The sequence below is a fragment of the Melanotaenia boesemani genome, chromosome 6 (genome assembly GCF_017639745.1).
Source record: "Melanotaenia boesemani isolate fMelBoe1 chromosome 6, fMelBoe1.pri, whole genome shotgun sequence".
Taxonomy (NCBI): Eukaryota; Metazoa; Chordata; class Actinopteri; order Atheriniformes; family Melanotaeniidae; genus Melanotaenia; species Melanotaenia boesemani.
The window spans coordinates 30,672,795-30,696,388 of record NC_055687.1 but is presented as its reverse complement, the minus strand read 5'-3'; the positions used below and the strand labels follow the sequence as shown (position 1 = coordinate 30,696,388).

General features: G+C 40.7%; 1 protein-coding gene across 2 annotated transcripts in view; it reads right to left on the bottom strand.

Moving 5' to 3' along the window:
- The window catches only part of bckdhb (branched chain keto acid dehydrogenase E1 subunit beta), a 73,084-nt gene that overhangs the window by 27,928 nt on the left and 21,562 nt on the right, over window positions 1–23,594 (bottom strand). For both annotated transcript variants that reach the window (XM_041988003.1, XM_041988004.1), the window contains exons 7-8: window positions 16,859–16,956; window positions 12,889–12,999 (exon numbers count right to left, since the gene is read on the bottom strand). In XM_041988003.1, coding sequence (XP_041843937.1) covers window positions 12,889–12,999; window positions 16,859–16,956 — 209 coding nt within the window. The remainder of the gene's footprint in view (window positions 1–12,888; window positions 13,000–16,858; window positions 16,957–23,594) is intronic.

Sequence of the window (23,594 nt, the reverse complement as noted above, 5' to 3'; positions counted from 1 at the left end):
CTATAAAGTCATGTATAACACAACATAGAAGCGGTTTCTACAGATTAACATCCTGACTACGATTTTAACTCAGTAGGACACCATGTATAAAGTAAAATTTTACAGTATTTGAGGCAAGACTGGAATATTTGACTTAGGATGGAAATCGTGCTAAATGCAGAGTCGGGCACTGCGAGGACAACACTGTAGTCTACAGACAACTTTCTGGAGAGGCCATGAAACTTATCATTTTGATACTTCAAGATAGATGGACTGACAGGAACATATTGTACAGCACAATTCAATGCCATAGCCTTATAATGGAAACTAAACAGGCAAAACCTAATGTTGGACAGTGTTGATGCAGAGCTAAGAAAAAATAGTTGGTCACAAAAAAAGGAAAAAAAAGGTGGCAATTTAAAGCACCATCTGAGAAAAAATCCATTGCTTTCAATCATTTTCAGCAAATATTCAAAAATTGCCTTTTTGAAGTTCCAGATAATTGCATTAAACCAACGTATTTTTTATTTCCTTTATTTAACATAACAGAAATCCAACCCTAAGTAACTCCTAATATACATAATATAATGCATAATAATAATGCTACCTCACTGCTCCTTTCCTGTCCAACTGGCCAAAACAAAACACACTTCTAACTATATACTTTGTTTTATATATCCATCCATCCATCCATTTTCTGCCGCTTATCCGGAGTCGGGTCGCGGGGGAAGCCGCCTAAGCAGGGAAACCCAGACTTCCCTTTCCCCGGCCACTTTCACCAGCTCATCCGGAGGGATCCCGAGGCGTTCCCAGGCCAGCTGAGAGATGTAGTCTGTCCAGTGTGTCCTAGGTCTGCCCCGGGGCCTCTTTCTGGTGGGACATGCCCGGAACACCTCACCAGGGAGGCGTCCAGGAGGCATCCTAACCAGATGCCCGAGCCACCTCATCTGGCTCCTCTCGATGTGGAGGAGCAGCAGCTCTACTCTGAGCCCCTCCTGGATCACCGAGCTTCTCACCCTATCTCTAAGGGAGAGCCCGGCCACCCTGCAGAGAAAACTCATTTCAGCCCCTTGCATTCGCAATCTCGTTCTTTCGGTCACTACCCACAGCTCATGACCATAGTGAGGGTAGGAACGTAGATCGACCGGTAAATCGAGAGCTTAATCCTGAGACCACCGAACCGGATCCCCTCGACACCTCGGCTGCGCCTAGAAATTCTATCCATAAAGGTTATGAACAGAATCGGTGACAGAGGACAGCCTTGGAGGAGTCCAACCCGCACTGGAAACAATTCTGATTTACTGCCGGCAATGCGGACCAAGCTCTGACACCGGTCATACAGCTCGTACAAGCGAGTCCGGCACTCCATACTCCCGGAGTACCCCCCACAGGAGTCCCTGGGGAACACGGTCGAATGCCTTCTTTAAGTCCACAAAACACATGTAGATTGGTTGGGCAAACTCCCATGCCCCCTCAAAGACCCCGAAGAAGGTGTAGAGCTGGTCCACTGTTCCACCACCGGGACGAAAACCACACTGCTCCTTCTCAATCTGAGGTTCGACTATCCGACGGACCCTCCTCTCAAGCACCCCTGAATAGACCTTACCGGGAAGGCTGAGGAGTGTGATCCCCCTGTAGTTGGAGCACACCCTCCGGTCCCCGGCAGCCCTACAGCGTCCCCTCAACATGCATCCCCTACAGCATACAGCTGTTCTTTAATAAAAGGGTCTAAATCATGTTACAGTACTTTTTACTTTTTAAATGTTTTAGTCCACACTCTTCATTAATAGGCATGAATAACTGACAGCAAGCCTGGGCAGTTGAGTGCTGTTGGACAGAGGAGGGGCCTGAGTCAGCTCCACTGGTCATCAAGAAGAGGAAATCAGCAAAAGGCAGAGCCACAGGCTTAATGGAATATCTACTTTCCCTGAACAGTTAAAGTAAAAAAAATTCTACTTAGCCACAGAGAGGCTGTAAAGACGAAACCCTTAAAAACTTTAAAAATTAATTACGTAAAATTTCCTAGTTTGGCTTATGTTTATAAATCAAACGACAATTTATAGCGTTGAAGTTTTAGGACCTGAAAAACTTCCAGGCAAAACACCATCTGATGGTGTGTGTTGTATCAGAATAAAATCCTTGGAAGTCTTTTCGTCCCTGCGACTGCAGACCTTCTCTGTTTTCCATTCAGTCCCGTTATCGGGCTACAGGCTGACCTCGATGATCTCAATCTGCCCACAGCACGGGCCAAGGCTCCTGAACTAAACCGTTCTCTCCAGTGGAAAAATCGATGACATGGCCTAAAGAGGCAACAGCATTTCTAATTCAAAGTGCTCTCAGGGGGTTTTATCATAACTAAAATTGCCACTGCCTTTGTAATGATCACAATCACCATGTGATTTCAAAAATCTCATTTAGCCAACTATGAGTGCCTGAGAGAAACAAACCAGAAAATGTGCTTGTTAAGTACCTTGATTGGATTTTTGCACCCACTTTTATCACAGTGTGGTAATTAACCCCTACAGTATTTGTGTGTAAGACAGTATGGGGCAAGCAACACGGCATTATGTACTGCGGTAATCACTGGTTGAAGGAAAACCATGACTAATATTCACAAGCTGTCTTCAGAACTGCAAATGTTTGGAATTTTTATTTTACTGCTACTATAAGTGTATTTGCCAGATTTAAAGGCCACATTTCTCCAGTGAGTGAAACTGAAGAATTTGAGAAATCTCCAGTGCCTAGCTGTGGTATGTGAGCTCTAGCTACTGCCAGAGAGTAGGATGGAAAAGCAGTCAGTAACGCAAACACAAATGGAGGGACTGGACAGGACAAACAGGAGAGATGACAACACCTTGAAAATAACTTGCATTTGGTATAATGACAGAAATGCTTCAATAATCCCAAATTTTGTGGCATACACATTTAGCCCAGATAAACAACCCATATTCTGTGAACTGAAGAGCTGGTTACGGGTTTCTCCTTCTGTGTCGCATTATGTCACACTTTCATTAGAGACACCGGGACAAAAACAGAAGCTGGATCCATCTCTAAAAACTAGCATGAGTAATTTTCCACTGATATAACCACTCAATCCCTGCACATGATGCTGTAATGACACACGCACACTAGCCAACATATGACCCCCATTTACCTCACCCAACAAGTTCCTGCTGGTAGTGTCCACAGAACACCGTGTTAACATTGTAATTGCAGAGTTGGGCTGCAATAATATGAATATGGGCCCCAAACCTCAGGCCACTCTGCCTGTGTCATTATCTTCTACTTTGATTGTTTCCAGTGTGTGACGGCAGGCCAAACATATTAGGGTATTGCGGAGGGCCAAGGAGCACATATTGGCTGAGACCTCTCCGCTGAAGGGGAAGCAGAGGCATGAGTCCGGTCTGTCTGTATGCTAATCGGCAGCAGGCTGCTTGCGCCATCTCTGGCTCGCTTCCAGGCCACAGAGTCAGATAAAGCCAGTCTCTGTCTGCAGTGGAGCAGAGTGTTAAACCTGGGAACCACTGCGCTGCAACAGATGTGGAACTGAAGACAAACTAAATATAAGTTTAAAATATTTCATATAAATTACTTTAAATTAAAGAAAAAATATTTTAGAAGCTGTGCCACAGCCATCAAATAAATGGGACTGAATGTAGAGCTGTTTTAGGTTTTAACGTTTCCCGTTGAAACCAGCAATCCAGCAGGGTTTCATTTGTTTAAAAATCCATTTACTAATAAAGCTAACAGTAAGCTTCTCTCCTTTTCTGAACTAATATTGAATAGGCTGATGGCTAGCCTTTAACAATAGATACCGACACATTACGGCCAATCAACAAAAACTGCCATGTAAAACGAGGAATCTGTGTTTGTTATCTGCATAATCCTATCTGATCCATGCATCTCAGTATTTACATCTGTCACAAAAATGTGCTTGTTACCTTTGACCCGCAAGCAACTTCACATCATACTAGGATATAAGAGAAATAATACCGCAAGGCTCATTTTGTTTCCACTGGTGAGCTAATGTTACTGCTGTTAATTGTAGTTTCTGTTAGACTCAGTTGAGTCTGCAGAGATGGTGGAGTTAGGAAACCTTTCAGCTGGCTGGATAGACCCCCCCCCCCCCCCCCCCCCCCCCCCTCCTCTTTTTTTTTTTTTAAGCCCAAAATGAGACATGGTTGTAAAGTCACATCTGGCTAAGATTTCATCATTGCGGTTTGGCATTAAGGTCTCTAAGCAGTTCGTGTGCACCAGCTTGTACATGCCATAATTCAGATCATTTATCCAAATCCTGACGGCAAATTAATATCAGGTGTAAACAAAAAATGCCAAAAATTTTTACTCGCTTATCGTTCATTATCTGTAAAGAAATGCTATATATATATATATATATAAAAAAAAAAAAAAAAAAACTCTAAAAACGGCCAAGTGAAAAAAAAAAGAATATAAAAAAGATTGAACAAGCAGCTACAGCAGAGTAAAAGAAGCAGCCCTTTTGTGTGTGTGTGTGTGTGTGTGTGTGTGTGTGTGTGTGTGTGTGTGTGTGTGTGTGTGTGTGTTTCAGGGGTGGGGTGGGGTGACAATAACACTTATTGAATGATTTGATGTTTAAACTGCTGGTTGAATAAAATACAACTGGAGATGCTCGGTATTGAGTTATATAGGACAGTTTTTACATTTAATGTAATTTCATAACCTTCCTCACACTAACCAATCCACATCTGATCCAAATCTGCAAGTGATAATAGAAAACCAAATGTGAATTGTAACCCCATTTCTGCTTGCTTGTTTTTTATTATTTCTTTTTATATCCACAGTGGAAATACAGCCCTCTTAAAACCCAGCAGTTGTATTACTAGCAAAAGAAGAAAAAAAACTCATAATTTATTTTCTTGGCTCTTTCTTCTTCTATGGACCCAGATGTAACATAAAAAAAATCCTACATTTTACAGTTTGGAAGATTAATGCTGTTTTGGTGTGACTTTATTGCTTTGATGCTTTGGTTTTATCTTTTTCTTTTGCATGCCCTATTTTATCATTTCTATTTACTTATTGAATATGTCAAGAAAAGGAAAACTGAAGAATCAAAAATTCTTCTTTAACTTATGTCTGATTTACACCAGCAGCATGCAGTTCTTCAAATTCCTGTAACTTTGGTCCTTTTTTAATAACACACGTCTATAATATAATGGAAAACAATTTCTCTTATTAAAAAAAATAATAATAATAGCTTCAAGACAAAAGAAAGAGGGCCCTGGATCATCTGGAGGCCAACTTTTGGAAGCCAGGATTTGCTGCTCAACGTGATTATCATGATGAGCTCATGGCTCATATTTCAAAATGACACATAAAGCTAAAAAAATGGATATATCATCATTTCTACTGGAAGTTTCATGGAAAGCCAAAGTGTGTAGGAGGCAGCGGGCGCAGTTGGAACGAGGTCATGTCGCATTACTTCAAATGAAAAGTGATGTCTCAGGGTTCAGATTATGTCTGATTCTTTACTTTGTAAAGCATGAGCGGTTTCCACATTTTCACTAAAGAGACGGGATGGTACGGGGCTGGAAAACAATAATAAACATGTTTAAAGGTTAGGTTTCATCGTCAGTGTAGTGACAACATAACAGGATGCATGTAACAGGCAGATTAGGAGGACCAACTCTTTGCCAGCAAACTTGCTTCGACAAATTTCCACGTTGCTGCACAGCAGCTGGATCGTTGGACGGGCTCCACGTAATCATAATTTAACAAGAGTTCAGCTAAAATACAAGAAGGATGAGGCTGATATGATTAGTATATAGACAAACTTCTTAAATGCTAGAATAAGAAATCTGACACCTCTGAAATGTCCTGCTATTTGTCACTTTTCACCTTTTTGCCAACAATAACAGTTGATTTTCTCCACCAGGCAAAAGTGAAATGCTTTAAGTTGCAGGTTTGTGATGAAGCTGAAGACAAAACATTAAAAATGCTGCTGCCAGATGAGGCTCAACAATCCTGTAAAAAACTGGATTTTTACCATCAGGAAAAATGATGAGGAAATCTAAAACCCAACCACAATAATTGATGCACTTGAGCGTTTTTAGGTATTAGATCAAATTTTCCAAAGCATGTTGAGGCGAGGTTGAAAAGAATTAGTTGGGGGTAACGAACCAGCACATCCATTTTTTTCCCCCATTTGATTTTCCCTCTGAAAGCAGCATCCTTTAAAAGCCATAAATCGGAGGCTGAGGCTTATGGCTGAGAGTATCTTTTTATTAATTATCAGAAAACTGTTTCCATGTGAGGAAGCTGGGGTCAGTTTCTATTAACTACACAAAATAAAATATGTTCAAACACCTCTTAAAAGCGTGGCTGTGATTTTACAGTACATCACCACAGTCCAAGCATGCCATGCTCTTTAAGGCAACTTTAATCAGCAAATTATTAAGCACATATAATAACGTTGGTGATGTTAAAGAGAACAACCGCCACAGCTGACAGCTTGTCTGGCTGACAACAACTCCACACTGAACGCAGGTGACTCCGTTTACCTTCGTCTCTTTTTGTTTCTACCTGAGCGAATAGCAAACACAGCCGAGCTCCCGGTTGCGTCCATACACCGTGTTTACCTGCCATCTGACTCGGGACACGCATGGCAGCTTGAAACCATTAAGAGAGACTGGCGGGGGGCTGAATGGAGCCATAACAAGATAGTCTTATCAGTACAGGCTCAAGAGCACACCGCACATGCATAATAACTTGCATCAATTCCAAGAATCAGAACAAATGCTGATGCATATTCATCCTAAAAAGCCTGCTCTGTAACCCACCTCCCCTTACCTTTCCTTCGGGACTGATATATTGTCATTTTACCCTCTAAGACTTAACTGACTACTGCACAAGTGTACTGTCCTTGATTGACTCCTCGTGCATGTGTTGTCTAGGGTTGAATAGGTTCAGCCAAACCAGTTGCATCACAATGAGGGCTGAGGTCCAGGCAGAGCTGCTGTCACAGAGACTTCAGCTGAGGTGCAAGCCAAGATACATCTCTGAGGGAGAAAGTTTGCACACATTTAAGGGAAGAAGATAAGCTGGAGCTGTCCGCAAACACAGCAAAGACCTTCGGGTCTGATAGATTTAGAGAAACTGAGCCTTAGCGCTCCAATGTAGCAAACTGTAAATCAGTGTCTTTGTACAAACATGCATCCTCTTGTGTTTGCAGACTGTGTTCACAGCCAAACCGTGGTGCACACATGCTCTCTGGAAGTCACATACGTCTGCTTTTCCCACGTAGAGTCAGTCTATAGCTTTACCCAGCTTAAAGGGTGCACACCGGTTTGTTACCTCCTATAGAAAATTGCAAGAGCAATCTCATGGTTTTTAACTCTTATTTTAAACACATTCTGGTTGCATAACGTTTCCTAAAAGTTGTCAAAAAATACATAAAAAGAAAAATCCAAAGTTTTTTGACAAATGTGATGACATTAGAATGCTAAATTAATACAAGCTGATAAACCATCTTGGATCATGAAGGAGCAAACAAGTGTTTGACAGTGGAGAGACTGATTTTAGATGGCGTTTCATTTTATGGTTTAATAGGAGGTGATGGGACTTGCAAACTCGTGGGCAAGCACAGACATGTTAAAAAGGATATGTCCTGAGTTACATATTCGCTCTGTGCACTTGAAAAAATAAATCACACAGTTGGATGAGTCCAATAACGCTGAGAGAGGCAAAGAAGATGAGGGGAGATGGAGAAATGCCAGACTGAACTTTATGCTCAGATGTACAAACAGAAACTGCTATTTAATAAAAGTATTAAATAGATAATAAAAAAAAAAGAAGAGGAAGCACTCTTTCAACTTCAATGTATGGAGCCTGTTAAAAGATAAAAGCATGCCACTTTTTATTTTTCAAATCATATCAACCAGAGGATGTTCCCTTCCCCTCATACAAGTCGCTTTATTTTAACAACAAGGGTTAATTAATAGCAGCAGGTTTTGTTGTAAACGGGACTGATCGGGGCAGACATGCCTAATGCTGGACTGAGTAGTCACAAGTTTGATAAGCTGAACAGATTCACTGAGGGGAAGAAGCAAAGAGAGACCCCTTGTGGATATTCTGAAGGTGTTCCAGGTACACAAGCTCCTGCCCATTCGGACCTGTTTGTGTGGTGCAGTGGGAAGCGCCGTCTCCAGTTAGAGTTGATGAACTGATGACTGTATTATGACTGGCCCTGGTAAGATGCTTTGTTTCTTTGCTGGCCAGATCTGGTGTCTGGAAAACCTGAAGATGAGGCTGAATCACCAACAACAGACTAATAGAATAATGGAAGCACCAGAAGACCTGACTGGCCAAGTCAAGCAACTGAGTATTCATGTAAGAATGCATGGAAACGATGGCTTAATTCCCATATGAGCAGCTATAAAAATCATGGATCCACTAAAAGCAAACCTGCCCTTTCAGTCAAGCTCACAATATACACAAACCCACATGTATTCTGGAGAAACACAACAGGAAGAATTTTCATGGCATAATCATCTGAGACGTGCGACTGGCAGAGGTAAACCAGACATTTCCCTTATCCCTTTAAGAACAACTATAACATTGACTGGACCGCTGTAGACAGCGGGACCAAATAAAAGAAAATCTATACTTTTATAGCAATTTCTGCCCCTGAAGCACTTTGTCAACAAGAGGGTTGATTATATTTAGACTCAAGTATAGCTGGCCGCTGCCAGAATGGCTCCCTTGAAGAAAGCAAGGCGGCATGTTCCTCCGAAGTGCAGCCTCATAATGATCTCTCAATCTTAAAGACACACCATTCTTCATTCATTTCATACATCAAAACACAGTAGAAGTCATCTCACCACAGAACACAAACACGTGCATACATCCTTGACAGAAAGATGCAAGGTAAGTGTGACTCATATGGCAGACAAATTTTTAATTGGCTGCCAGCGACAGGATGTGTGTCTGCAGACTCTCGCCGTCTGCGTGCTGCCTGAATCTGACGGCCGCTTAATAAGCAGCACAAAAGACGAGACGAGCGCATGCTGAGAAGACCCAACACTAGGTGTGCGATCTTTTGAATTAAGAAGTTGACACTGTGGCTTGACTGCTGCAGCTCTAAAGCCAAGAATAGCATTGGACCTGAAAATCAGAGAATACCTTCTCTCAAAAGATTCCAACTATTCCTCGTTGATTTACCGAGTGGAAAACACATTCAGCATCGACTGTTCTTTAGTTTTACTGTACCCATTTTTGGTATCTTTTATTCAATTTAAATGAACTCAATTACAATTTAGCATTATATGTATAGCACCAATTAACAACATAATCATATCAAGGCACTTCAAACAAAATCAATTAACTGTGATCCAATAGAGCAAATCTAATTGAAACAAGTCTAATTTATAATAACTGTGTTCATACAAGCCAAGTCATAAAAAATAATAAAAACAGAAAAACACAACTTCACTTATGATCATGATTATTTATTTTATTTTAACTTATTTTATTAATCTATTGGGCTCAGAAATACACAAAAATGATCAAATCTGTATTAAAAAATAATATAGTATCAGTTTATTCAAATTCTTTTTATTTAGTAAAATGATGAAATTATCAAAAGAAGTGCAACACTTGTTCATTCCATCTGTTTTACACTGGGATAGATATTTTTGTGCCAGCAAATCTATCATTTCTCTGGTCTTACACGGTCTATCAACATTAAAGAAAAACTGGGAGTTTCACATCTGCATTTATGAGTGAAGCTCCAGCTGAACTCGTGTTTTGTTACAGTATTTTGAAATTGTCCCATGATCTGAACATGCCGATATGATCATAGACCCCTGAATTCCAGATAGCTGTTTCCTCACATTCCCACCTGGGAGTAAAATCTCCAGCAGAAAGCCTGCTGTTGTGATGTGCTTATGTGAAGAGGATTTTTGAAAAAGACATGAGAGAACTGTCAGAACTTTGTCTTCAACATTACGTTGGCATCATTGTTAGGCAATACATCTACCAGAGGACAGAGTCCACCAAGGTCCGACATCCGTTTCAGACAACAGTGAACATGGTGAGGGGAGCTTATAATGTACATTCTCAGAAAAAGACATAAAAAGAGGCAACAAAGTAAATGCTGGTGGTCTGTGCAGACATTTAAAACACTGTGAACCAGCCACACTGCACAACACTGCCCCTGTGGTCTCTGGTGGTACTGCTCTGTAAAGAAAGGCAAAAGGCTCCAAAACTATCTTTAGCAGAAGAGCATAAATGGGCTTAAAGGTACAAAAAGCATTTGGCTGACATGCGACAGATTTCTGCTGTGTGAGGTGAACGATCTGCAATTATGCATTACCTAGAATGTTTTTCTGATTTTAATCCAACTAAATTCTATTCAGACACTGACAATTCTCCACATCATTCATTTAAGAGAAGTCATCAAAAGTTATTTGCAGTTATGCAAATAAGCACCAGCTTCAAACAAATAATTACACTATGGAGCTTTTCCACTTCAACTAGGTTTGAACTGCTGGGATTCGGTGAGAGAAAACTTGCAGATGGTTCTGTGGCTGCAGCTCTGCTGGTTCTCAGACATTTAAAGTCATGCCAGTTTTGAGCAGCCCTGCAGCACCCAGTAGTTAGGGCACTACTGTACAGGGTCACTGAGGACATACAGAGCCCTGTTTCTTATTTCATGCATTTTGTGTCTACTCTTATTGCTACTGAAAAGTGGACATTAAGCTTTGGAGTTTTTTATGGGTTGTCCTGTGGATTTCAAAAGGTTTTCAAGGGGTTTTCAAATCCCAGGAGATTTATTTCAAACTTATTTCTGCACAGCTGTACCCAAATATGGAAAATGCTGTCTGTCCCTCAGTTTTAGAGCATTTCTGGAGACTGGGATCAGTTATAAAGACCACATTTTTAGTTAATTACTGATAAAAATCGACTTGCTGATCTACTTACTACTTACTTACTAGGGCAGAATCTGATTTCAACTCCTCTTAATATATTAATCCTGTCTTTGATGATACATTTTCCCACAGGAAAGTCATTTTACTACAGCAGAGAACAAAGAAAAGAGTAAGTTCTCACTTTTTAAAAATCTGGAAGCAGAAGCTATTTTGTTTATTGAGTACATTAAGGAGTTGTTTAAGCTCTTAAGCATTTTGTTGCATGCAAAACAGGTTAAGTGGAAACACAAAAAGTATATAATCAGACCTCCTCCTTATGATAAAATGTATCTGTGTGCAGAGCGAGCAGAAAGAAAGCTCATGCCAAGCATTACAAATAAACAATAGAATACGCATCCACCTTTAGACAACCAAAGGTCATCTCAGCGTTATCCCTTCAGCTTCCATTAACCATCAAAGGAAAAAGATACTGCGTCTGTGTATCTCGCTAGTGTTGCATCCACCGCAGTTGATTCTTGAAGACAGGTCTTACGTAAGCTACTCGGAGCTGTTACTCTGAATCCCACAGATCTACATATATGTGACATTAAAACCAAAATAAAACTATTCAGTGTTTATTCTTTTATATTAGTCTTGTTTCGACAGGATTGAATTTGGTGCCTTTACTGAAATTTGATAACAGCTTGATTAAAGCCAGCAGAAAAGGAAAAAAAAGGAACACACACACACACACAGAAACAAACTTTAGGTGTAGAATTTCATCTATGTAATACACCACTGACTTTACTGACTTTGTGATGGACAGACTATGTGTGTGTTCGGATGTTTTGACTTCAACAGATGTTTAAGGAAAATTTGGTTGGAGGAAAGATGACGCTGACAGGCTCGAAGAGGCGAACCTGGCATTAAGCCCGCTACACAGCACATAAACACACTATTCAATTTCATGGAAGTTGTTTTAATGGGGCCCTACCTCACAAAAAAAGACCATATTCACTTGAGAAGCCACCCTCCTTTGAGCAAATAATCTATAACTGACTACTGGTTACAATACTGCAGTCTCTGTCATCAGTTTCAACTGACTCCTAATGAAATTACTACCCTCCCACCGCCGTTCCATCCTGCACTTTAACTGTTGGTTATGAGATTTGCTTGCCAGTACGAACAGCGTGGTGCTCGCTGACAAAGTCCTATGTGTTACCAGTGGAGCATGAGACTTCGACAATGAATAACAAACAGATAAATTAAATTAGAGCTGGTTATTCGGCTGCAAAAGCAGCAGCCATCCTGACACAGAAAGACAGCTTGAGATTTATTCAAGAGCCATTTAAAAGCAGCAGCCCTCAGTGTGGAAAGGATTCAAAATCATGGTCTGTCTCCATTTGTGAAAGCTTCTTTTGGTCTGCCTGAACATACACACACACACCTTTGGTTTTCACTTCAAAATGTCACTTTCTCCACCTGGTCTCCTGTGGTTTAGTCTACTAACACCAGTCTTTGGAGCACAGGAAAGAATCTCTCTATGGCACTTGTTACCTAAACTGTCTTGTGTCATGCTTCATTCCTCGTTTCAAAGCACATAAAGATGGACGATCTGCTGAAAGGCAAGCTCCATTCTCAGAACCCTCCCAACTTAAATATTTTGTTTTGGTGCGTGCCATCGCCTGCATCAGGCTGACGCAACATAAACTAGTAGTGGACTCTTACCAATAATGGAAGGAATCCTTTTTATCAAGCACCAAAGCAACTGAAAGGAACATTGCCTCATAATTCACCACAATAGTCCCAAATACAGCAGGAAGATGCTTCAAGTAACATCAATCAGGCAAAATGACGATATAAAGGATGTAAAAAAGTCTCCAAGTAATGACTCAGGAATTCAGAAGGCCAGTATTTTTTTAAAGATATGCTCCAAAAGCAAACTGTTTGTTCTTTTGTTTATTTTCAGATGGACTCTTATGTAAACAGCTTGGCTTGTAATGGTGTGTGTGTGCATTACTGGTACCTTGCAAACCGTTTCAGTATCCCAGGGAAGGATGGTCCTTAGATCAATGACCTCGCAGGATACTCCCAGTTTCTCCTGAGCCATGTTGGCCACCTCCTTCAACACATGGATCTAAAGTGTGAGATGGAGTAAAGAAAACATTTACATCAGGTGGAGGAATCCTGTTTTCAGTTCGACTAGGACTCAGTGACTGTAACAATATATCTACTTTATATTTAAGCTGAAGCTTGTGCATACTTGTACGTTTCATTCTAATCTATCCAACATGTATTCCAGATGAAACCTGGTGATTTGTCGTTCTTTATTTACAAGCTTACTTTAGCACAGATAATTCATATGCTCCAGGCGGCAACCAGTTAATTTGAATTTTTGCAACCATTTTTTGAGTCAGTGCAGCCAAACTTTCAAACTATAGAAGGTGCACCAGTTGGGACTAGGAAATATGTCTATTTATTTTTGTTTATTTTTCTAAATCATTAGCATGAATCCACAGAAGCACTAAAGGAGAATAAAGCAAAGGTGTGTGTATGTATCATGTAGAGAGTGCAGAGCTAATGTGAGGCTCTTGTCACTGCAGTGCAGTATGATCTGTCACTCGTGGTTCTGCTGTCATTAGGCTCAAAAAGCTTTGGTTCATTCAAGTGAATAAAAACAATAGAAATACATTGGAAGAACACTGAGACCCACTAGGACACTGCAGCCCAAATGTCTGATGAGGAGGAAAAACTTAAGGAGGAGGAGGAAAAACAAACTCTTTTGGAAGCCTGGCAAAAAACTACTATCTTCTTCAACGTGGAGATATTGTCAGTGTTAAAATGCTTTACCTTGTTCTTGTCATTCAAGTGTCTGTACTGGGTAAATATAGTTACTTTTAAGGCTTCCTCTGGTCTGATTCTCACCTGGTAAATCATAGAACCCCTCAGACTTTATAAGCCCAGGTGTTGCCTGCACTCTTCAGGTAGAAAACGTATAACTTGCCTTGTATTTACGCACACTGAGCGCTTTCCATTACAGTTTTTTTACTGTTTTCCGAGAGCACGAGCAAACAGTTTCTTCCTTCAATTGCTCCAGAAAACTTATAGAATAGAATTACAGAATTTTAATATAAAATATACTTTCTTTCACTTATTTTGTTTTGCTTCTTTCACTGATTGATTTTTTTTTTTTTTTTTTTATGATTTTGTCCTTTTTGTTCACATTTTAACTTTATGTGAAAATGAGTTGCATTCAGCTTGTGGTTCCTTTATTTTTTAATCTATTTCAACACGGCACGTTATCAGTGATGCAGTCATTTACTTGTCTGTATCCATTGTTCTTCCCCCAGCCTCCTGTTTTCTCCTCTCCAGCAGGATTATCAGTGGAGCTGCAGCGCTGTGAGGAAGCGATGCTTTAACGTGGGATGGTAGCTGGGCCTAATGCTTTCAACTGAGGCAACAACTAGACACACGCAATTAATCAGGTGATTTGATTGGCTGCTGCCTCCAGTACTTCTTGAGAAATTTGACCTCATCTCTACTTTCCAGTGCAAGCTACATTAGCAGAGTGAAACAATGTTCGCAGAATTCCATCTGAAAACGCAAGATGTCCCCTAATTCACTGAAATGCATCCGTGGGAATCCTGCCTTACTGTAAAGTAAAGCAAATTTCTAAGCAAATAGAAACAATTCCACATCTTCTATTTTTTTTCTTTACAAATGATTACATAATCACTGTTTGATTGATAGTTTCAATTTGGACCGATGACACTAGATAGCTGATCACTCAAGCAATGTTTTGATGGAGACTGACGTCTTGTTATTGTAAACCCTGAGTAAATATGCTTCTCCTTCAACGTCCTCGTCTCCCAGCTGCTCCATACACTGCGGTTATTTATTAGTATCTAAGTAAAAAGTAAAAAGGATGTTTAATGGATTTTTTTATCATCACGTTGTTTATTCCAACGGGGTCAGACCCAAAATTGTGGAGGATCTTTCAGAATTTTGATGGACTAACATTAATATAAACTGATGGAAATATGTGGGGAAAAGCTTTAAAACCTTTTTTTTTGTATTATTTTAATTTCTATCTGCTTGTCTTAACTAGCTCTTCTAAAAAAAGTCAAATTTACTTTTAGAAGGAAAAGTGATTAGAGTTAAGGGGTGATCCGGATCACTGCCTGGATCCAGGAATTTTATTAAGGATTCTTCACTATGGGGAAATACCCACAATCACTGCCTGCCTAACCCCACCCCCCTTGGCGAAGGTTTGCGCTCTCTGAGTGCTTCTAGTTGCTATTTTAATCTTTGGTAAATCAACGAGTGTCCCTGTACCCTCTACAAAGCACTTAGGACCAGAACAAGCAGACTCCAGAACAGCTTTTACCCACAAGCTGCCAGACACGCTCCAGTCTCCAGACACAATTATTTTTTATTATTTTGTTCCCCGATTTTTTCCCATATTTATTTGTTTTTCATACAGTTGTAAATAAACTCAGGTGCTGAGAGGTTAGCCTACTATTGTTATTCTGCAACTTAGATTTTGCTGTAATTACATGCATATTTTATTGCTTCATGCCTTGTTACTTTATATTATTTACTACTTCTGTGATTTTATATAGTTATTTTACATTAATTTTACTTATATACATACTTATTACTTTGCTGCCATTACAGTACAGAGCTGCTAAACGACTTCTTATTCCATAAAAGGTCATGAGACTTAGGCACTGTGTGTAGACACAAACAGATGTGAAGAAATGTAAGTTGTATTACCACCCAGGGGGGCACGGCATATTCTCTATTTCTTTATAAAGCTAAAAATAAAAAAACAAAACAAACTGTAATTGTCATTATTAAAAGACATGCAGCAATGATACATGAGTCTTTGTCGAATGAGCTGGATATTCATGGAGTGATATTGCTTGCAGTTGTAGAAACAGATCTCTGCACACGCATCTGCACATGTGCATAATGCCTGCATGCTGGAATTCTATTTGTTTGTTTTGTTAATAACTGTACAACAGAAGATATAAAATTTCTTATTCAATGAAAACATGTCAGTAATCAAGTATGCAGTATGCAAGAATACTTCTTACCTCAGAACAAACCTACAAACAAATCCTGGATAGAAAGTGTGCAAGTAAAACTCAAGAACCATTTCAAGAACTGTTGGTAAATGAGGGCCATTACTCTGTTGTTGTACTTTCTACTAAATACCAGTATTTATATACGGTATTTTCAAGTCGATAAAAAGTTGAAAACAATAGTTTAAAATAAGCTAGACCCCCTAGGATTCATTTATGATGCTTTAGCCCAATTAGTTCATAATTACCAACAAGCATTACTGGCTACTTCCATTATTACAACAGCTGCAGGTGGTGTGTTGTACACAATGCCTGGTAGGAAAGAGAAGTGTGAAGAGTGTGAAACGCCCCATGCCTTTTGCTTCTTTACCACATCTTCATTTTTCTCTATCCACCCTTAAACAAAAATACTGGCTTTGATGGAGACTTTTTCCTCAATGCCTTCCAACCCCCCACCAGGCTGTGGGTGCATTACACTCTGGATAAGCCTGATAAGGAGGCTGGGAATAATCAAAGCTGAGGGTGATTCCTGGTGAGCTGGAGACCCTTTTTATTTTATTTTTTTAACAAAGTTGTAGAAAACAAAATCTCAGGTAAAAAGAAAGACGACAATGGAAAATGTGCAACTCGCGTGTGATGTTAACACATTGTGAGACAAGAGGAGCATTGATGTGGAGATTTCTGGCCAAATATAGTCTCAGACTGCCAGCTGAGAGATCTTGCTGGAACACAGGGAGCTTGTGATGGACTTAAATTAATCCACTGCTTGCCTTGGTGGCATTAAACATCATTTAACAGAGATGAAACATGGGTCCTTTCTTCCTGTGGCCATGGAAAATAAGCCAAAGAGAGATAACTGCTCAGGTGATGCGGTTAAGAGTCCGAGTCTGTAATGAGCGAAGCTCCTACCTGTGTCCCCCAGGTGACCAGAGTGACATCACTTCCTTCCTGCAGGATCTCGGCCTGTGAGAGTGGGATGGTGTAGGACTCCACTGGAACCTGCTCCACTGTGGAAACACACACACATATTTAAATACATTATATGCAAGCTCACATGCAGAATGAATAATGGCCGATGCTGAACACAATCATTCATCATTTCTTTCATGTACCCCAAGGTTTTATGTAAAAGACCGATCACAAACTGGCTGTACTTCTAAATAATAAACCAGATGAAAAACCACTAAAGAACAGACCAGGACAAAAAAAAAAAAAAAAAAAAAAAAAAAAACCCACAACACTTATTTTTACTTGAGAACATTTAATCTGGCCCATTTCAAAAGTTATTTATGCTTTTTCCACAATCCATCTCTCTTAAGATGTAGTGTGCTTTTATCAGCACTTTCTAATGCGTGATCTAATGAGATCTTTTGCCAGTTACAGGCCTATAATGGATTCACATTGACCACAAAACATTGATGGGATGAGAGTAGCGATCAAAACAGGGGCTACGCAGAAGGAACATCAGTCCAAAAGGGAAAGCCTCATAGCCAGCCTGTCTGAACAGAAGTCCAACATAAAATAGATGCTAAGAGTACAGCTTCAATAACAGCTATTAATGTCTTGGAAAGCTCAAGTCACAGAATTGTTCGCATTCCAAAAACTTATCATAAAATGGCCATTACTTTTAAACAATCAGCTTATTACTGATATTTATCTTGCATCTGCACAACAGTTAATCTGAAAATGTAGCATTTGACCGTCTTTGAGTCAGATTCTGCATTGTGGCTTTGGCTCTGATATCTGAAGTGTGCGGCATCTTAAAGTGCGAGTGGATTTTGGATAAAGTTAACTCCTAAAAGCATTCCTAAAAGGCAATGCATGAAGTCAAAATTACAAATAGGGAGAGTAATTATACTCCAGAGAGGCTCTGGGCCTGAGATGTTTCTGGAAAAAATGTATGGCTTCTATAACGTCTTTGAGAAGCCATATAAAAGAAATCTTATCTGAATCTTTGTGCTAAAACAACAGAGTGTTCTGGTGAATCAGGCAATGTCTGGTTTAGGCTTCCAGATGAGACAGAAAATTGGCCAACTGAGATGAATAATGGCATTTATCAGAATTTTAAAATTTAATTATGAAAACTAGGTTACAGTATAAGTAGAATCTCAGGGCCCTGCAAACAATATGGCCTTGATGGGACAAACGTGTGGTTTTCATCCTCCTCTACACAACAAGGGACAGACTGCTGCAAATAAAACATGACTTCATAATGTGGGCAGAGGTTATGAGGGGCATGCTGCTGCTTAGGCATGTGCCCATGGAGGAAATGATCATACATCTAGACATTTTACCACTAATCCTCTCTGAGAAGCAGATAAGAGATCTGTCAAAACCACAGACTGCATATAAAAGATGGACGGAGCCTCCGTGACATCACCTGTAGGTTTCTGAAGAGCTGAATTGAAGCTCATTGGGCAGTTCCTACCGTCGCCATCTTGGCGGCATCACGCATGTCGTCACTCCCAGAAAATCAAAAAATGGGCAAAGAGGTTGAGCTGAGAGGGGGACTGTGAAGTTGGGGGTGGATGATTGACACCCATCAAACGCCAAGCTGCCTGTAGCTAAGAGCTAACCGAGCTAACCCGGAGCTAACGGTAGCTAACCAGCTAACAGAGGTAGGCGAGCTAAAGCTAAGGACTAAAAACCGTGGTTGTGCTGCACTCTCCCTTCTTGCCGCAGATATTGGATACCTGTCAATCAAAAGGACACGCCCCTAATTATGCAGAATTTCAAGATTAAATAACATCCAAAAGGATTAGAAAAAAATTCACCCCCTCACAGTTGTCATGAAGCTAAACTTGACCTATTAATCCTAAAATGTTTTTTTTGTACCAGGCTTTAAACATGTTTTTTCTGCTGTGAAGTTAACATGGGAGTCTATGGGGATTTGCTCTGTTTTGGAGCCAGCCCGTAGCGGATAATGAATGAATGAATGAAATGAAAAATACTTTATTAATCCCAAAGGGAAATTCAATATTGTAGTAGTAGTAATTTTTTTTTTTTTTTTTTTTTTTTTTTTTTTAGTAAAGTAAAACAATCACATTAATTAATTAAGGGCTTTGTTCTTCAGCCTGATAGCTGCTGGAAGGAAGGATCTTCTGTATCTCTCTGTCTTGCATCGGACTTGAACAAGCCTCCCACTGAACACACTCTGTTGTTTCGTCACGGCGTTGTGTAGGGGGTGTGAAGGATCTTCCATTATCTTCGTCAGCTTGTACAGAATTCTTTTTTTGATGATCAACTCCAGCGGCTCCAGAGTTACTCCAAGCACAGAACCGGCTTTCTTGATCAGTTTGTTAATTCTTTTCAAGTCTCTGGTTCTGATGCCGCTGCCCCAGCAGATTGCTGCAAAGCTGATTGCACTTTCAACAACAGACCTGTAGAACATTTGCAACATTTTGGTGCAGACGTTAAAAGATCTCAGCTTCCTTAAGAAGTAGAGTCTGCTCTGACCTTTCTTGTAAATGTACTCAGTGTTGCTTTTCCACTCAAGTCTGTTGTCCAGCTGAACTCCAAGGTACTTGTATTCCTCCACCACCTCCACCTCCTCTCCCATGATGGAAACACTTCTATGTGTGTTCTTGTTCCTCCTGAAGTCAACAATCATCTCCTTTGTTTTCTTGGTATTCAAGATGAGATGATTGTCACCGCACCATTTCACAAACTGACCGACCAGTTCTCTGTACTCTGCTTCTTGTCCATCACTGATACACCCAACAACTGCTGAGTCATCAGAGTATTTCTGCAGATGACAGAACTCAGAGTTGTACTGGAAGTCTGAGGTGTACAGCGTGAATAGAAATGGTGAAAGTACAGTCCCTTGTGGTGTTCCAGTGCAGCTGACCACCATTTCAGACACACAACCTTTCAGTCTCACAAACTGTGGTCTGTTTGTGAGGTAGTCGTAAATCCAGGTGGTTGTGGAGGGATCCACCTGGAATTTCTGCAGCTTCTCACACAGCAGAGCAGGCTGAATCGTATTAAAAGCACTTGAGAAATCAAAGAACATGACCCTCAAAGTGCTGCCTGACTGGTCCAGATGAGAGTGGGCTCTCTGAAGCAGGTATATGATTGCATCTTCAACCCCAAGCCCATTACGGTATGCAAACTGTAATGGGTCCTGAAAGGTGTTCACCTGCTTGCTGAGGTGAGCCAGTAAGAGTCTCTCCAGGACTTTCATGACGTGAGATGTCAGGGCGACTGGTCTGTAGTCTTTTGGTTCAGCTGGTTGTGGTTTTTTAGGCACTGGAACAAGGCAGGATGTTTTCCACAGCACCGGGATTCTTCTCTGGCTCAGGCTGGTGTTGAACAGGTGCTGGAGAATCAGACATAGCTGTTTTGAGCAGGTCTTGAGAACTCTGGGACTGACACCATCTGGACCTGCAGCCTTGTTCTGGTTCAGTTTCACCAGTTGTTGCATGACTTGGTTACAGGAGACAGACAGAGTGGAGGTGGAGGCAGAGGAGGTTTCAGGAAGTCCTGATGTGGAGGGAGATGAGGTTGTGTCCAGGTCCTTGACTGAGCTGCAGGGTGACAGAGTGGAGGTGTGACAGGAAAGCTGTGGGCTCATGGAGGGTGTGTGGCTTGTTGGGGTTGAAGCAGGAGGTGAGCTAAACCTATTGAAGAACATGTTCAGTTCATTCGCTCTGTCCAGACCTCCATCAGTCTGATCCTCCTTTATCCCGAAGCCAGTGATCTTCTTCATTCCTGACCACACATCCCTCACATTTTTTTTCTGAAGCTTACTTTCCAACTTCTTCCTGTAGTCCTCCTTGCACTTCTTCATTTGTGTTTTAAGTTGTTTTTGTGTGGACTTCAATAACTCCCTGTCTCCATCCCTAAAAGCTTTCTTTTTGATGTTCAGCAGCTTTTTCAGGTCACTGGTGATCCAGGGTTTGTTATTGGGGAAGCACCTCACTGTTCTTGTTGGAACGGTGCTGTCCACACAGAAGTTAATATAATCTGTCACACACTCAGTCAAGGCATTGATGTCATCTCCATGAGGTTCACATAGGACGTTCCACTCTGTAGCCTCGAAGCATCCTCTCAGAGCATCTTCAGCTTCATTAGACCAGGTTCTAATAGCCTTTCTAATGACTGGTTGTTGCTGAACGATGGGCTTGTAGGAGGAGGAGAGAAGAACTAGGTTATGGTCTGATCTTCCTAAAGGTGGCAGGGCAAAGGAGCTGTATGCATTTTTAATATTTGCATAAAATAAGTCCAACGTTTTGTTTTCTCTGGTGGAGCAGCTGACAAACTGTTGGAAAGTTGGTAGAGTTGCAGAGAGGGAGATGTTAAAATCTCCAGAGATCGCCACAAATGCGTTTGGATGTTGTGTTTGAAGCCTGGCCACTACAGAGTTAATGACATCACAGGCTGCGTCTGGAGCGGTACCAGGTAATATATATACCGCTACCAGAATAACGCATGTGAACTCTCTGGGTAAATAATACGGGCGGAGACTCACAGCTAGCAGTTCAATGTCTCTATTGCAGATTTTCTCTTTAACAGTGACATGTTCAGGATGACACCAGCGCTGGTTTACCAGCACCGCAATTCCACCTCCCTTCAGCTTCCCGCTGAGTTGTTTATTGCGGTCTGCACGGACCGTCCTGAAGCCGTGTACAGACGCATTACAGTCTGGGATGTGTTCATGCAGCCATGTCTCAGTGAAGCACATAATACTGCACTCTCTGTATTCTTTAAGAGACCTGGTTAGCACCTGAAGTTCATCAATTTTGTTAACTAGCGATCTCACGTTTCCCATAACAACCGTTGGAAGAAACGGTTTGAATCGCCACCGTTTTTCTCTCTGCCTCGCTCCTGCCCTGCATCCTCTTCTCTTTCTTTTCAACTCCGTTGGGATTTGAAGTGTTGTTTCACTGATAATCTTGAGTTTGGAGAGTTTTATCAGTTGATCCCGATGGTAAACAAGTCTCGTTGCCATGGAGACTCACAATAACAAGTCTTGCAAAAAGAAAAAATATTCAGAAAAATCTCCCGTATAGCACAGCCTCTGACCAGCGCGAAAAAATCTACCCGAACAGACACAGATTGACAGCTGATATCTTAAAAAAGACGGCTATATTGCAAAAAAATCATAAGTTAAAAACAGAGCTACTACAATTGCTGCTGCCACCTAGCGGCGCATTCTAGAATGGATAAGGGGGTGAAGTGCAATCTTTTGCACTTTTGCATAGGCTTCACATTTCACCGGCAGAGGTTGCCGCTTTGTCAAAACGTAGGATTGAAAAACAGACGGTGCTTTAAGAAGAAAATTAACAGAAAAAGTCACAAGAGAACTCTGACCTGGTCCAACTTGGCAGGATGCTTAAAGGCTTTGTTGCCACTGGGCAATCAGCTGGGGATGTGATAGGATGGTCTAGTGTGATTTGGTAAGGTAAACCCTGATCTCTATTGTGTTGCCACAGCACCTTTACCTAGTAGGTGAGGTAAGCTGGATGCACCAGCCTCATAGTGGCACCACATAAAACTCTGAGTCCATTTAAAGCGACAGTTTTTGCTTAACACTTGTCGCTCTTTCATTTGGTTCTGTTCTAAAGCTAAATGTGGTTGGTAAAACTCTGATGGACGATAGCTTGGACAGTGCTGTTTATCTAACACTGCTACCTACTGGATTCCTTTGAATAGCTGAACCTATACTGACTGCAGACGTTCACGCATGTGCTATGTTAAAAGTGATGTGTATATGTTACCAGCTCTGACAGGGTGTACTTGCTTTTACACACATTGCTTCTGTATTTCAACTTAGCTCATATTAAATACATACTTATATGCTGCATTTGTTATTGTTTTGCTTTTGTAGTAAAGAGCAGATGTAATAATGTTTTACTTTAGGACATTAGGCTGAAATAGGGTTTACCTTCTTTTCACATAGCTGTATCATATTTGGATTTATTCTAGTAGGAAACATTTGTGATTTACTTCTTCCACAACAATGATGTATTATCATATAACTCCTCAAGAGGCAAACACACTCAAATGAGAAACCATGGAAATGAAACTGATGTCAAAGCTCACACAGCTGCTCTCAGCTGCACTGTCGAACCGCATCAGTCTGAAAGATGATTCTTATATTAGATCATCGTAACCCTTGTCAGTTCTTTCACTGTCACTAAATCCCACATTGACTATTACATGGTAAGGCCACAGCTGTACAATATTAAAAACATCAATAACGATTAACTAAGCTTGCGCCAAGTATTTGCCTGTTGTGTTGATATATATTCTGTCTGTACTTTGTGTTTTGTCCTAGTGAAATAGTATAAAGCTTATTTTAAGTGGTGGTAGTTAAACAGCGACACTGTAACCAACACTCAGATAAACTTGAGACATGCCCCCCTCCTTTCTCTCATCTACTCTGTTTACTTGTCTTTATTATCTGTCTGTACGCCTAAAAATATAGATGTAAACATATATAATAAAACTAGATACAGAGCAATCCTATTTATTATGCAACACAACTTCCTATTGGCTAAATTTAACCAATTAAAAGAATCATGAAATGGGAACAACAACTGGAAATACAGCAGATATTATCTATCTGGAAAATACTGAGTGGAAAGTAGCATTCAGTTTGACAGAGAAGAGAATAAAGCACAAAATCTAACCAGCAAACGCA